This window comes from Podarcis liolepis (assembly GCF_965112155.1).
Source record: "Podarcis liolepis genome assembly, chromosome: 1".
In the NCBI taxonomy this organism is placed as follows: Eukaryota; Metazoa; Chordata; class Lepidosauria; order Squamata; family Lacertidae; genus Podarcis; species Podarcis liolepis.
In genome coordinates, this window is record NC_139554.1 from 30,550,096 (window position 1) to 30,562,702 (window position 12,607).

The 12,607-nt window shown below is 44.2% G+C and overlaps 1 protein-coding gene across 4 annotated transcripts in view; it reads right to left on the bottom strand.

Annotated features, from left to right (window-relative positions):
- ESRRB (estrogen related receptor beta) overlaps window positions 1-12,607 on the bottom strand; it is a 155,073-nt gene that overhangs the window by 7,817 nt on the left and 134,649 nt on the right. For all 4 annotated transcript variants that reach the window (XM_083502712.1, XM_083502713.1, XM_083502711.1 and 1 more), the window contains 2 exons: window positions 8,887-8,997; window positions 6,531-6,692 (listed from right to left, as the gene is read on the bottom strand). In XM_083502712.1, coding sequence (XP_083358838.1) covers window positions 6,531-6,692; window positions 8,887-8,997 — 273 coding nt within the window. The remainder of the gene's footprint in view (window positions 1-6,530; window positions 6,693-8,886; window positions 8,998-12,607) is intronic.

The following is a 12,607-nucleotide window of genomic DNA, read 5'->3' on the forward strand; positions in this document are numbered from 1 at the left end:
TGGTGGTGGGAATGCAAAGTACATACTAAATGGGGGGGCCTGGCTAGTTTCTCACAAAAAAATAATAAAAAGAATAGTTCCTGTATGTTTTGCCTTATAACTCAGATTCCGCAAGTACTAGAAATGTACTCTCTCACTTCCTTTTTTTTAATGTGAAAACTGGGGATCTGGAGATTATGGTTCATCTGGAGGCAGAGCCACCTAGCCTGCCCACCTGCTCTCAAAACTGGAAAAGTCAGAAGGAATCTGGGAGATGAATAACATACAGTCCACACTGGAAAAATGAAATCAGGCATCACAGCTAGTGTGGGAAAGGAGGCCAGGAGATGGGCTTTGTTTCTGTGTGAAACATAAGTGTAAGAAAAGGCCACTTCCTATATCACAAACTTCTTAATGTGCCAAGGACAAATGTCTGTCTACAAGTGATTCAGACATGAGTAAGACACTGGGAGTAGTTTGGCATATGACTATCTGACTCACAAACAGACACAGGTATAAATTTCCCTCTGTTGCAACTTTACTCACAAGAATGTCATGGACATCTTACTTTTGCATGATGAAATTTTCCATTTTCACTCTTGAGATGCTCTTTCAAAATTAGCAGACTCACACAAGAGTCCTGAAGAAATGGGGGGAACTGTTCTTGCTGAGGGAGGGAGAGGATGAGAGTAGAAACACTACTGACAACTGAGCTTCTTCTCAGTATTTCCTGACTCTTCCTAGTCTGTCACAACACATACACATCCTATGTATAAAGAAAGCATGGAGACTCAACCTAGCCCAAAGTCTGCCTGCTCCTTCCACAAAGAGTGGTTTGTTTTCACACCTTGGTTACAACCAGGAATGGGGGATAAATTCATTTTGTTCATTTGGCTTAATGTGAACCTAGATAACACCATACTTTCCACACCAATACACAAATCGAAATGCAGTTATCCTTATAACTCACTCTTCAACAAATTTTGTGATGCAGTTCTCACAAAACATATATTAGGGAAAACTAAGCACAAAACTCTGCATGTGAGCTAAAATAGCACACAACAATGCCTTATATTAGGCTATTGCAAAAATTCATATACCGCTTGCAAAAACTGATAAATTAGGATAAGTGTACCCCAAAATGTGTTTGAGGTTTTAAGGGTTTGCAAACTGATGCAAACCGAATTTGAGATTGGGAAATTTAGAACATAACACTGACAGATTCATCTGTTCCTAGTAACAAACAGGGAGTTACCTAACATTTCTTGCCAAGTGTGTAAGAGATCATTCTGGTTCCTTTTTCTTCTTTCTGTGCAACTGCTTCACTGCTGCCCCACAGTTCTTCCTAAGCTCATTAACCTTTGACTCACAGATGCTCCAGTCCCTCTAGCTGTGATTTACGCTCAGCAGGATGCCTTTATTCCCAGAGTCCTTTGCTCTGGTACTCGTGCGCCTGCATCTGGGCCAAGGGAGCCAGTCACTGCAAGGATCATTTGATTTCTCTTGTTATCAACTTGGCAATTAACAAAAGAGCTGGTGATTGCTGTATTGACTGGTCGGGAGTTCCATTTTTCTGTCTCAGCTATCTCAGCCCAAGGAAGTGAGGGCAGAGGGATGGGTTAGTGGTATTTATTTATCACTACACCATGTTTTGTGTTTGTGTTGCCAGAGGAGGTAAGGGGTGATAATGGCACGGCAGTCCTTGGACATCCAATTTCCCTTATCAGGCCACTGAATAGAAAAGAGGCCGCAGGCCACATTAATTAACAGATACCAATCAGCTGTCACGTGTTGTGTGTGCGTGTGTGAGGCCTGATGGGTAGGAGGGAGAGATCGATAAAGCACTGGGGAGGAGTACCAGAAGAAATAAGAGGACAGCTGAAGAGGAGGCTGGGACATCAGGGACACGAGCTGCAAAACCAACCCTTCTTGGCAAGTCTGAAGTTGGAAAGGAGCTAGGCTAGGCAACTAGGTTGCAGTGCATTGCTGACCACAACCCAGTGCTTTGCCCTGTATATGTCTGAATAACAACAAGCTGCCCTTTTAGCAAGGGAGCTGTGCTCTTCTGTTGCTAATCCACATTTATGTAGCAAGAAAACTATGCTCACAAGTTCTTCTGGAGACCTGTAAACTATTCATCGCACTGACTTATTACGGTCAGTTCATTTATGCTTGACGATGTCCTAATGGAGGAAGGCGCTTCCATTCCATAACCGAGAACCATCAAAACGAAATAATAATCCAGCCACTTTAGCAGTTACAGAAAAAGCTCAATTTTTTCTGAGTCAGACAAGCAGACATTATTTGAAACAGTGTGAGAGATTAAACATCCCAACCACAACGGAACAAGCAGTGCATGAGGTATTTGATCTGGTATCTCAGGGCCTCTTCACTCATTACACTAGGGATTTTAAGTGTATGCCTGAAGTGTGCAGCGTGAATGTGACAAACACACACTTGAAAATGTGTTTCACACAGGTACGTGCAACAGAGAACTGTTGATAGTAGATCCCTGCCAAGTGTAGACACACTTCTATAATGGGCAAAGAACACCCTGCCACTCCAAGTTTACATCCTGAGCATTGTGCTCAACACTGTAGCTGCATCTCCGCGACGAAGCAAGAGCACTTTCTCACCAACTCTGTCCAGAGAGGATGGTGAAATCCTCTTTGTCAGATTCAGACCTGATAGCTGTCATTCATGTTGCATCTCCTTGATATCCAACTGGCTAATGCAAGGTGTTCTATAGGGGGCTGGCATCAAAATCTTCTCTTTTACAACAGAGGGAATTAAACAGTGGGATTCCTAATTCATCTGAGCAGAGAGCAGATCACATCCTGTGCAAGAAAATGCTATGCCCGCTGCAGATACCAGATTGTGAGCAAACAATGAAAGCACTGCAGTGCTGAGATCAACGTCCCCCAATCTGGTGTCCTGAAGGTGTTTTGGACCACAATGCCCATCAGACCCACGTGTTGGCTGAGGCTCGCTGATAGGTTCACAGCTCTTTCCCTCAGCATCACCAACAGGGTGGGTTCTTTCATAGACCACAAAGAGGGCTATGAATTCATGGGGTTTCAATTCTGGCTCAGCACTATTTGAGACCAGTGCTTTTAAGTTAGTAATAAATTATCTGGGATCAAGATAAACCTAGGTCTGTGGTTGACACCAGTTATTCAAGATGGTTTAAACCACAGCAAACTGTAAGAATGCCAACAGAGTAACTACTTGTGAAGGAGCTGTACCACTCAGGGGAAAGATCTTGGACTAGTAGTGGAAAGCTCACAGGAAAAAACGGTCAAATCAGTGTACTGTGGGAGTAAAAAAGGCAAATCCTGTGTTAGGAAGAATGAGTGATGAGAATTAAAGGAGCTGAAAATAAAATGATTGCTACAATAATGCTATTATGTGGTGGTGTAAATGGGTTTACAAAACTGCATGCAGATTGGTTTTCAAAAAGACACCATAGAGTTGGAAGGAGGAGGAGGAGAAGGGTTTGGATTTGATTTCCGGCTTTATCACTACCCTAAGGAGTCTCAAAGCGGCTAACAATCTCCTTTGCCTTCCTCCCCCACAACAAACACTCTGTGAGGTGAGTGGGGCTGAGAGACTTCAGAGAAGTGTGACTAGCCCAAGGTCACCCAGCAGCTGCATGTGGAGGAGCGGAGACACAAACCCGGTTCACCAGATTACAAGTCTACCGCTCTTAACCACTACACCACATTGGCTCTAAGGGATGGAATAAGGCAGCTAAAATGGCCAGAGGGTTAAAGCATTCTCCCTATAAGAAAGGCATATTTGGATGATCTGTTGTGTTTAGAAAAAGATGTCAAAGGGGACATATCCCAGGTCACCCAGTGAAAATGATTAGCTCTAGGCTCGGGTCATTTTTTTAAATGCATGCATAACCAGTTTATGGTGATGGCCACCAACTATGCATCTTTCTTAAAAATAAAAAAAATTAAACACACCAGAATATATAGACCTATAAATCTATGGCTCTAAACTAAAATGGAGATGGCTAGTATCTCTATCCCCCTTCATGGACAGTGTTCTCGAAGCTACCAGCATGAGTTTGACCAAACTGCGGGAGGCAGTGGAAGACAGGAGTGCCTGGCGTGCTCTGGTCCATGGGGTCACGAAGAGTCAGACACGACTAAGTGACTAAACAACAACAACAACAGTATCTCTATCATGCCCTGTTTGGAGGCATCTGAGAACTGATCCAAATGATGGCTGGAGTGGCTAACTTTCCAGCTCCATCAGGCACACATTCCAGAAACATGGAATCTGTCCTGTGAGAACAAGGGTGGGGAATCTGAAGTTCTCCAGATGTTGCTGAACTACAACCCCCATCATTCAGTCTTCACCACTGGCCATCTTGGCTGGAGGCCACAGATTCCTCCTCATCCATGTATTAGAAAATTGTTGCATGCCTCACATTGCTACAAATAAAGCACATTACTTCATCCTTTCTTACAGAGAAGCAAGCATAAGCTCCTCTTGGCAGTATCCCAACTGAACTTCACAGATTCCCTCTGAAACCTGTAGTATTTGTACCCATGGGTGTAGAAACCTATTCTTTTTTAGACATTTGGCAGCAGGAGCTACCAGAATCTTTAGAGAGAGGGGGAGAGAGAGAAGAGAGAGAGAGAAAACACATAATTTGTGGCAAGTGGAGTTCATAATCTGTTAATTTATTATCATCTCTGTCATCCTGGAGGGCCATTAGCAGCTGTAATAAAGAGAGATGTAATTATAGGATCTGAGGCCACTCTAGACACAGCTGCTGTCACTCCACTAGCCATATTTCATCCTGTTCAAAGCTCTCGTCTTCCCAGCAAGAGCAGCAGCAAAACAGTCACCCAAAGAGCCCCTGTCATCACCCCTCAACAGAAGTCTCCTCTTCCTGCAGGGAGACACAGTGATGGGGAACCACGGTACAGGTGATTAATGCAGGGGCTGGGTGTGAAGCAGGAAGAAAGGGGAGTCCTGTCCAGAGGAGAAGACAGCCTTGGTAGGGAAGTAATAATATTTGCTGAACACTATTAAAATGTATTCCCCCCCCCCCAATTGCTGAAGAGTGGCTTCAAGCTTAATTGGACCCATGTGCTGACACCACTGAGAGGGTCCTTGCACAGTTGGTTGTCTGAGGCAAGTTTAGGAATTAATGCAAACCTGAAAGTTGTGCATATGTACACACATACTCACAGCTTTCAGAAATTTCACTGGACGAAATCAACCTATTGCCTTAATATTCATAAACTGAGGATCTAACTATATTGTTACCCTTAGATCATTCTTCCTTTTCTATCATGCTGTCAACTTACTCTGGGCCTGTCCACACTCAGTATTATTTAGCTATTAATTCACACACCCCATTTGAATTAGCTTTGGGTTTGTCTGTGAGGAGCAACTTTGTGGACTTTTCCATTGCAAAATTTCCAAACGATGGGAAAGGATTTCACAAAATGGTACATCGGCACACTTTGCTTTGAGAAGTAGTGGGACAGGATGTGATCAAGTGCTCTCTGGGGCGGGGGGGGGGGGGGAATGCTCCACATCTTTCTAGACAAACAGACAGAAACGAAAGTGTGATTATATCTAACCTGCTTGGAAAATGTGGTATCTCCACAACAGCAGCTCTACCTAGTCAACAACTGTTTGGATTGTGCACTAAAAATGGGGAAGTACACTGACCTCACAAATGTTCTTGCAGGAAGGGCCTCATCAATATGGAGATGGTGGCCTGAGTATTAATAAGTTGTCGTCTGGTGTAGTTTGTTATTATCCTTCCTGTTAATTCTTCCCAGCTGCTGGGTTAGTGGAGCAATCCAGACAGAGTTTCCTTAATCAGCAGCATTACACCGTTTGTGCTGAATCAGGCCCTGGCAGATTGCGCAGCCAGTGAGTGGGGTAATCCCTGTTATGACAGGCCTCCTTCAAGAAGGGCACCACTGGGATTAAGATTTGCTGAGAAGCACTATCCAAAGACTGACCTCCTTTCCCAAGTACCCATCAGCTGGAGTTTTCTCAGTTCAAAGCTAAAGCTATAAGATAATCACAAGCATCTAAAGATACATTAATTTACACCAATAAATCAATAACTGCATTGGAATTCTGATTGAAAGCGAGGAGTCTGTTGTAAACTAGGAGTCCTCTCATAACCTCTATTTTCTATTGAACTCGGGTTCTCCTTGAGGCTGCTTCGCATGGTTAAAAGAGCAGCAAAAAAGCAGGTGTGTGTGTGTGTGTGTGTGTGTGTGTGTGTGTGTGTGTACTATTCCCACTTCAATTAGTTGCTTCTCGTAATGTGCAACAAGAGAGGTAGATCCCTCCAAGGCTGCTCACAGGTTAAAGATTCCCATTGCATTTTTATTCCATTTGCAAAATGTGGGGACTGAAGCTGCAAAATCTTGGGGGGGGGGGTTTACACACAAAATTTCAGAGCTCCTCATCAGGCAATGGCAGCTTCCCTGTTGAAAATGATAAACTAGTGCCCATGACTAGTCACTACAACCATTTTTTGCTACCCACCCTTAGCTTCTTACCTGGGATGTGCTTTGCCCAGCCAATGATCACAACCAGCTCTCTGTCTGCCAAATCACAGAGCGTGGTCAGAGCTTTGATGTCGCTCTCCGGCATGGTAGGGTCAGGCATAGCATAAATCTTTTCCGGCTCTGCCACCAACAAGTGGGAGACGATCTTGGTCACTGCAAATTCCAAAGCAGAAATCAGTATGTGCATCTGACGAACCTATGCAAGTAGCTTAAAACTCCACTGTCTGAAATAAAGGTGAGATTATTTTTGCTTGGGAATGCCAGGTATGTAGGAAGCTGGCTCCTGCCTGATCATACTGTTTGTTCCTCTAGCACAGTATTGCCTTCTCGGAGTTGTGAACAGCTCTCCAGAGACCATGGCGGAGGTCTTTCTCATCACATGCTACCTGCTCCTTTTTAAACTGGAGACCCCAGGGATTGAACCTGCAACCTTTTGCATGCAAGGCATATGCTCAACCACTGAGCTATGATCAGTCCCTGATCCTATCATAGATATTTACATGTGTTAATTACTGATATACCTAAGCATCCTTTGGCAAGATATAAGTTTCCATTCTGAACACACTGCATATTTCAACTGATAATTGTTTTACCATGTATTCTGGCTAATTAATACTGATAGGAAGCTCTCATATGGACATTCTGGCTTTAATAAATGGGGAATCTTCTGACATGGGGGGAAATGCAGGGAAAACGGCTTAAGGAAACACCCCTCTGGAAATTAAAATAAACTACAGTCTATTTCTCATGTCTGCTTCAAATATTTTCCCAACTTTCTATTGTAAAATACAGATTTTTGGAAAGTGAAATGGCTCTTAGGGTGTTTGAGTCCACTGGTACATTAATGGAGGGGACCTCATCCTGTTCTGAGCACTCTCTAGAACAGGGGTCAGCAACCTTTTTCAGCTGTGGGCCGGTCCACCATCCCTCAGACCATGTGGTGGGCCAGGCTATATTTTGGGGAAAAAATATGAATGAATTCCTATGCCCCACAAATAACCCAGAGACAAATGCTTTGTGTCACTGGGAGGGCGGGAATTCTGTATTGATTTGCTATGGATGTTTGTATGTGATGCCAATAAAAGGTTTGATGATGATGAAATAACCTAGAGATGCATTTTAAATTAAAGCAAACATTCTACTCGTGTAAAAACGCCAGGCAGGCCCCACAAATAACCCAGAGATGCATTTTAAATAAAAGGACACATTCTACTCATGTAAAAACACGCTGATTCCCAGACCACCCATGGGCCAGATTGAGAAGGCGATTGGGCCACCTACCCCTGCTCTAGAACATGCAGCTGATCACTGTTGCTGCAGGACCAGCACAGATGGTGCAGTCTGTGTGGCTTGGCTGAACTCTGACAGAAGGTACTCTTAGTGGGAAGGATGATATATCTTTTCCAGGGATAGTTTCTCCACCTCAAACCAAAGTGCTAGTAGCTGGGCAGACATTAGAATAAGATCTATGAGCAATGAAACAAGACCTTCCAGAGAACTAAGAACCTTTACCATTTTTGCTTAGGTGTGCACCAAAGATGTCTTAAGTGTAAGGTATCAAAGCAAAAAGCACAGGTATCATACAGGTATAGGCACCAGGGAATCTGATAGGCTAAATCTCCCCCACTGAGTTCAGACTCAGTGGCAAGCTCAGGATTTTCTCTGAATAATAAAAATAAAAATAATAAATAATAAAAATAATTTATTTATACCCTGCCCATCTGGCTGGGCTTCCCGAGCCACTCTGGGCGGCTTCCAACAAAATATTAAAATACAGTAATGCATCAAACATTAAAAGCTTCCCTAAACAGGGCTGCCTTCAGATGTCTTCTAAAAGTCTGGTAGTCATTGTCTTTGACATCTGGTGGGAGGGTGTTCCACAGGGCGGGTGCCACTACCGAGAAGGCCCTCTGCCTGGTTCCCTAGTGAGGGAACCGCCAGAAGGCCCTTGACGCTGGACCATGTGTCAAATGCCCCAGTAATAGATTCTACGATGAATAGAGATCTACGATGAATAGGTGGTCAGGCAGCTAGCAGGATCCTGCAAAGCTGGAGAACATCATGGTGAGATGGGTAGGCCACCATCTTCACCTGCAAGCTGTCTCTTGTAGATTTAGGGAAAGGCCAGGTGTTCCCTTAAACCACGTATCTGAACCCTCGGTTTCAGTTTCAGAAAAGTCTCAGAGGACACTAACTCATGCGGCTCCCTAATTAAGACAGCTGGGAACTGGTTTCCTAAGAAGAACACTCAGGGAGAGCAGCACAATAACACAATCCACAGCACTATGTTAGGGGAAAGGAAATGGAGGGCTTGCCCCAGGCAACAGAGTGTGATACCGGCACTTACATGGCTTTTTGGCTGGAGGAGGAATCTGTAAGCTCAAATAAGTGCTGCTCTCGGAATCCAATCTCCTTTTGTACTTTTGACGGCCTCCGCGAACTCGATCCAGACGGACCCCTGTAGGCAAAAGAGGAAGGAAATCTTAAGGCTTTTTTTTTTTTTAGTGGAATCAGGTATGTTTCCTTATTCTTAACAGGTATATTTGTATGCACATGCACTCCTATTGATTCCTATGCATGTGGGCTGCAGTTCTAACTACGCATCCTAGGGAGTAAGCCTCACCGAGCCCAATGGGATTTACTTCTGAGTAGGCGTGTTTAGGATTGCACTGCCAATGAAGAGAAAAACTGATAAGAGAAATTGACTGATGGAACAATCCCTCCTGGAAGTGGGGCAGATAGGATAGAACGAGATGTCCATTCACCCAATTCTGTCTGGCTGTGCCAGTGGCGGGGGGGGGGGATAACCATCCAATAACATCACATATGCAAATCATGATGGATGCTTAATAAATAGGATGTCTGCAGGAGCCCTTAGAATGAAACTTTTCATTTACTCAGTTTCTGCATTCTCACCAGGAATGGGTGGATCTGTCAATTTTGGTTTGTCTCAGTTTTTCAGTTTCCCATTCTTACATTCAGTTTTCCACATGGGTTTTTTAAAACAACAACAACAACAAATCCTCATGAAAATTCATCAGCATTCTAACACAAGTTTCTCCCCATTCACATCTTTCTGTATGCAATTTTACCTAATATACACATTCCTGCAAATCACTCCCCCCCCCCCCTAATATAATGCATTTTTGTATGCTCTCTTCACTAAACAGGTGCATTTATAGACACCCTTTATCCTGCTATGTGCATTTTTATACAATTACTTGGCTGGGGAACGGTGTTGAAAATTCAGAGAAGGATGGCTGTGTTTCGGTTTGCGTTTTGTTTCGGTAAGTACAAATTAGGTGGGTTTGCTTTAACAAAATCTAATTTCTCCCTCATCTGTAGCCACCAGCAATTGGCCTGATGTGAGTCTGTCGGCTGCGCCAACCTGGAAATGGCATGTGGGGGCAGGAGGAGACGTTATTTTCCAGTGCAACCGGTGGGACTCCAGACGCAGCAGTTGCTCCACTACTCTGTTAAATCCTGCTGCCACCCACCAGGAATTTGGATTGCTCTGTGAAATATCTTTCTTAAAATATACACAGATATCCCTTCTGCCCCACCCAACTGATAAAAAAGGGACAAAAACAAACAATGCACTTTTAAACATCAGAGCTTCTTCCCTTTTCACCCTCCTATTAGCATCTCAACCCAGTGAGGTAGAAATGTTTCTATAGTGTTTGTTAAATATTATCCAAGCAAATAGAATGACAGGCAAGACCCAGTTCCCAGGAAACCAACCTGACTAGCATTGAATAACCCAACACTATACAGGCAGCCTGTCCTCATTAGTACCTTTGGAATAACTGCACTCTCCAAGAATATTCTCCCAAATCATGCACTGAAGATCTCGGCCAAGATCAAATGAGCTAATGGGTTACAGCAAAGTGTTGTTGGTGTTGTTTATGCATATGAACACCACTTATCCACAACTTTACCAGCACAATGAATTGGATGCTCATTTGTACACTCTAAACTGTTTTGAGGTGTGTGTTTGTGTTTACACTCTAGTGGTATTTAAAATTTGGGAAATAAATGAATAAATTCATTGTAAAAACCCTTAGGGCCCTCACACCCTGGTCAGGGTCAAAGAAGTGTGCAGACATTCACTCTCCCTTTGCACCCACTGAATCTATGTTATTTATTCCCTAACATTTACCGTATATACCATTTGAATATAAAAGAAAACAACCTCCCAGTGGTTTACAAATATGTGGGAAGGGGTTAAAGTGGGATTGAGTCCAGTGGCCATGCCCACCACTGTCATGTGTTTGGCATTGGTGTGAAATGGGACTTATTGACTTTGCACCCTTTTGCACTAATATTGAGCCTTCAGTGCTAGGGGCATGGCCAGCTAATGCTCTGGCATTGGGGGGCATGGCCTATATGCATGGCCCTGCTTCTCCCCACATCTTCACTGGACGAGTGAGGTGGGAATGCCTGTAGGGCGAGATGTACACTGGTGTACACTGGAACGCCAGTGAAACTAATTTCCACTGCAAGTCCCAAGTGTGTAGTAACAGGGCATTTAGGTATAGCAAAAGGGAAAAGGTGAGGAACCAGTGGAGGGAGGTATGCTATTTTTACCAAGCAGAATCATGCACATATAAGCGTGTTGTCCTCGGTGCTTGGCTAGGAAGGTGGCTGCACAGGTTGCAAAGGTATTAGGCACCCTCAATCAGATTAGAGAAACACAAAAGGACTTAAGTGCATTAAAAGAGATAAGCAAGAGAGAGGGAGAGAGGGAGATGCAAGGAGATTTACCCTCCATCCCTCTTTTCCTTGCTGAGTAGATATGTCTATTCATCCAAGGACATTAGCTCGTTAATTTCAAAGGAGAGACTCTGTTCTCCTCCTGTCCCTCCATCCTGTTTGACACTCCTTCAGGCAAGCACTTTAAATAAGGTCACAGTTGTTGTTTCATCCAAACAGTCATCATCATGGCCAGCGTTAAAGAGACAGTGTGTGCAGACTAAAACCTCCCGCTCAGCTGTCGCTGTCGCTATGCAGAGGAATCACTATGTGCAAACCTCACCATTTATTATTATTATTATTATTATTATTATTATTATTATTATTATTATTATTATTATTATTATTGAATTAAAACCCCACCCATCTGGTTGGGTTTCCCCAGCCACTCTGGGTGGCTTATAGCACATAAAACTGTAAAACATTTATATGCTGAACCTACAATGTAAAAGACACCGACGTGAGATCCCTGCTCCAAAGAGCTTACAATCTCTGCAGAAACGAAAGGCAACACAATCCAGCAGCTAGGAGGTAATGTTTGGCAGGGCCCTGAGCTGTTTCATAAGTTGCTCTCAGAACAGTGAAAAGAAGAAACTTCTTTTGCTAATGCACATGAGAAAGGAACGGGAGAGAAACATGGGCTGTGCGAATTTTCTAGAAATGATGCAAGCACATTGATTTGGGGATGAATGAGGTGCTGCTTGGTGGCCTGGGAGGTGGAATAAGCTGCGCTGGCTGGCGACTGGGGCCAAAGCTCTGTGGCCTGCCCTCGCCACTGAATGCAGGGCAGCTGCTCCTCCCCCCCTGCTGTGTCCAGTGTGGCAACTTCTGAGGAGAAATGCCCCCCTGAAAGGCAGGGAAAGGGTCAGCCAAGGCCATGAGCCTCCAAAGGTGGCGTGAAGCAGCTTGTTTTCCTTCGCTACCAGCCATTGGAGTGGGGCCACTGAACTCCTCTATCTAGGCTCCTCTGCCCTAGGCTTTTTGGTGGGAACAAGGCTGCGGTGTCATCCTCACACCCAGCTAAAGGTACCCAAAAGAAGAAGAAGAAGAGGAGGAGGAGGAGGAGGGGGAGTTTGGATTTGATATCCCGCTTTATCACTACCTGAAGGAGTCTCAAAGCGGCTAACATTTTCCTTTCCCTTCCTCCCCCACAACAAACACTCTGTGAGCTGAGAGACTTCAAAGAAGTGTGACTGGCCCAAGGTCACCCAGCAGCTGCATGTGGAGGAGCGGGGAAGCGAACCCGGTTCCCCTGATTACGAGACTACTGCTCTTAACCACTACACCACACTGGCTCCGCCCCCCTACAATTAAAA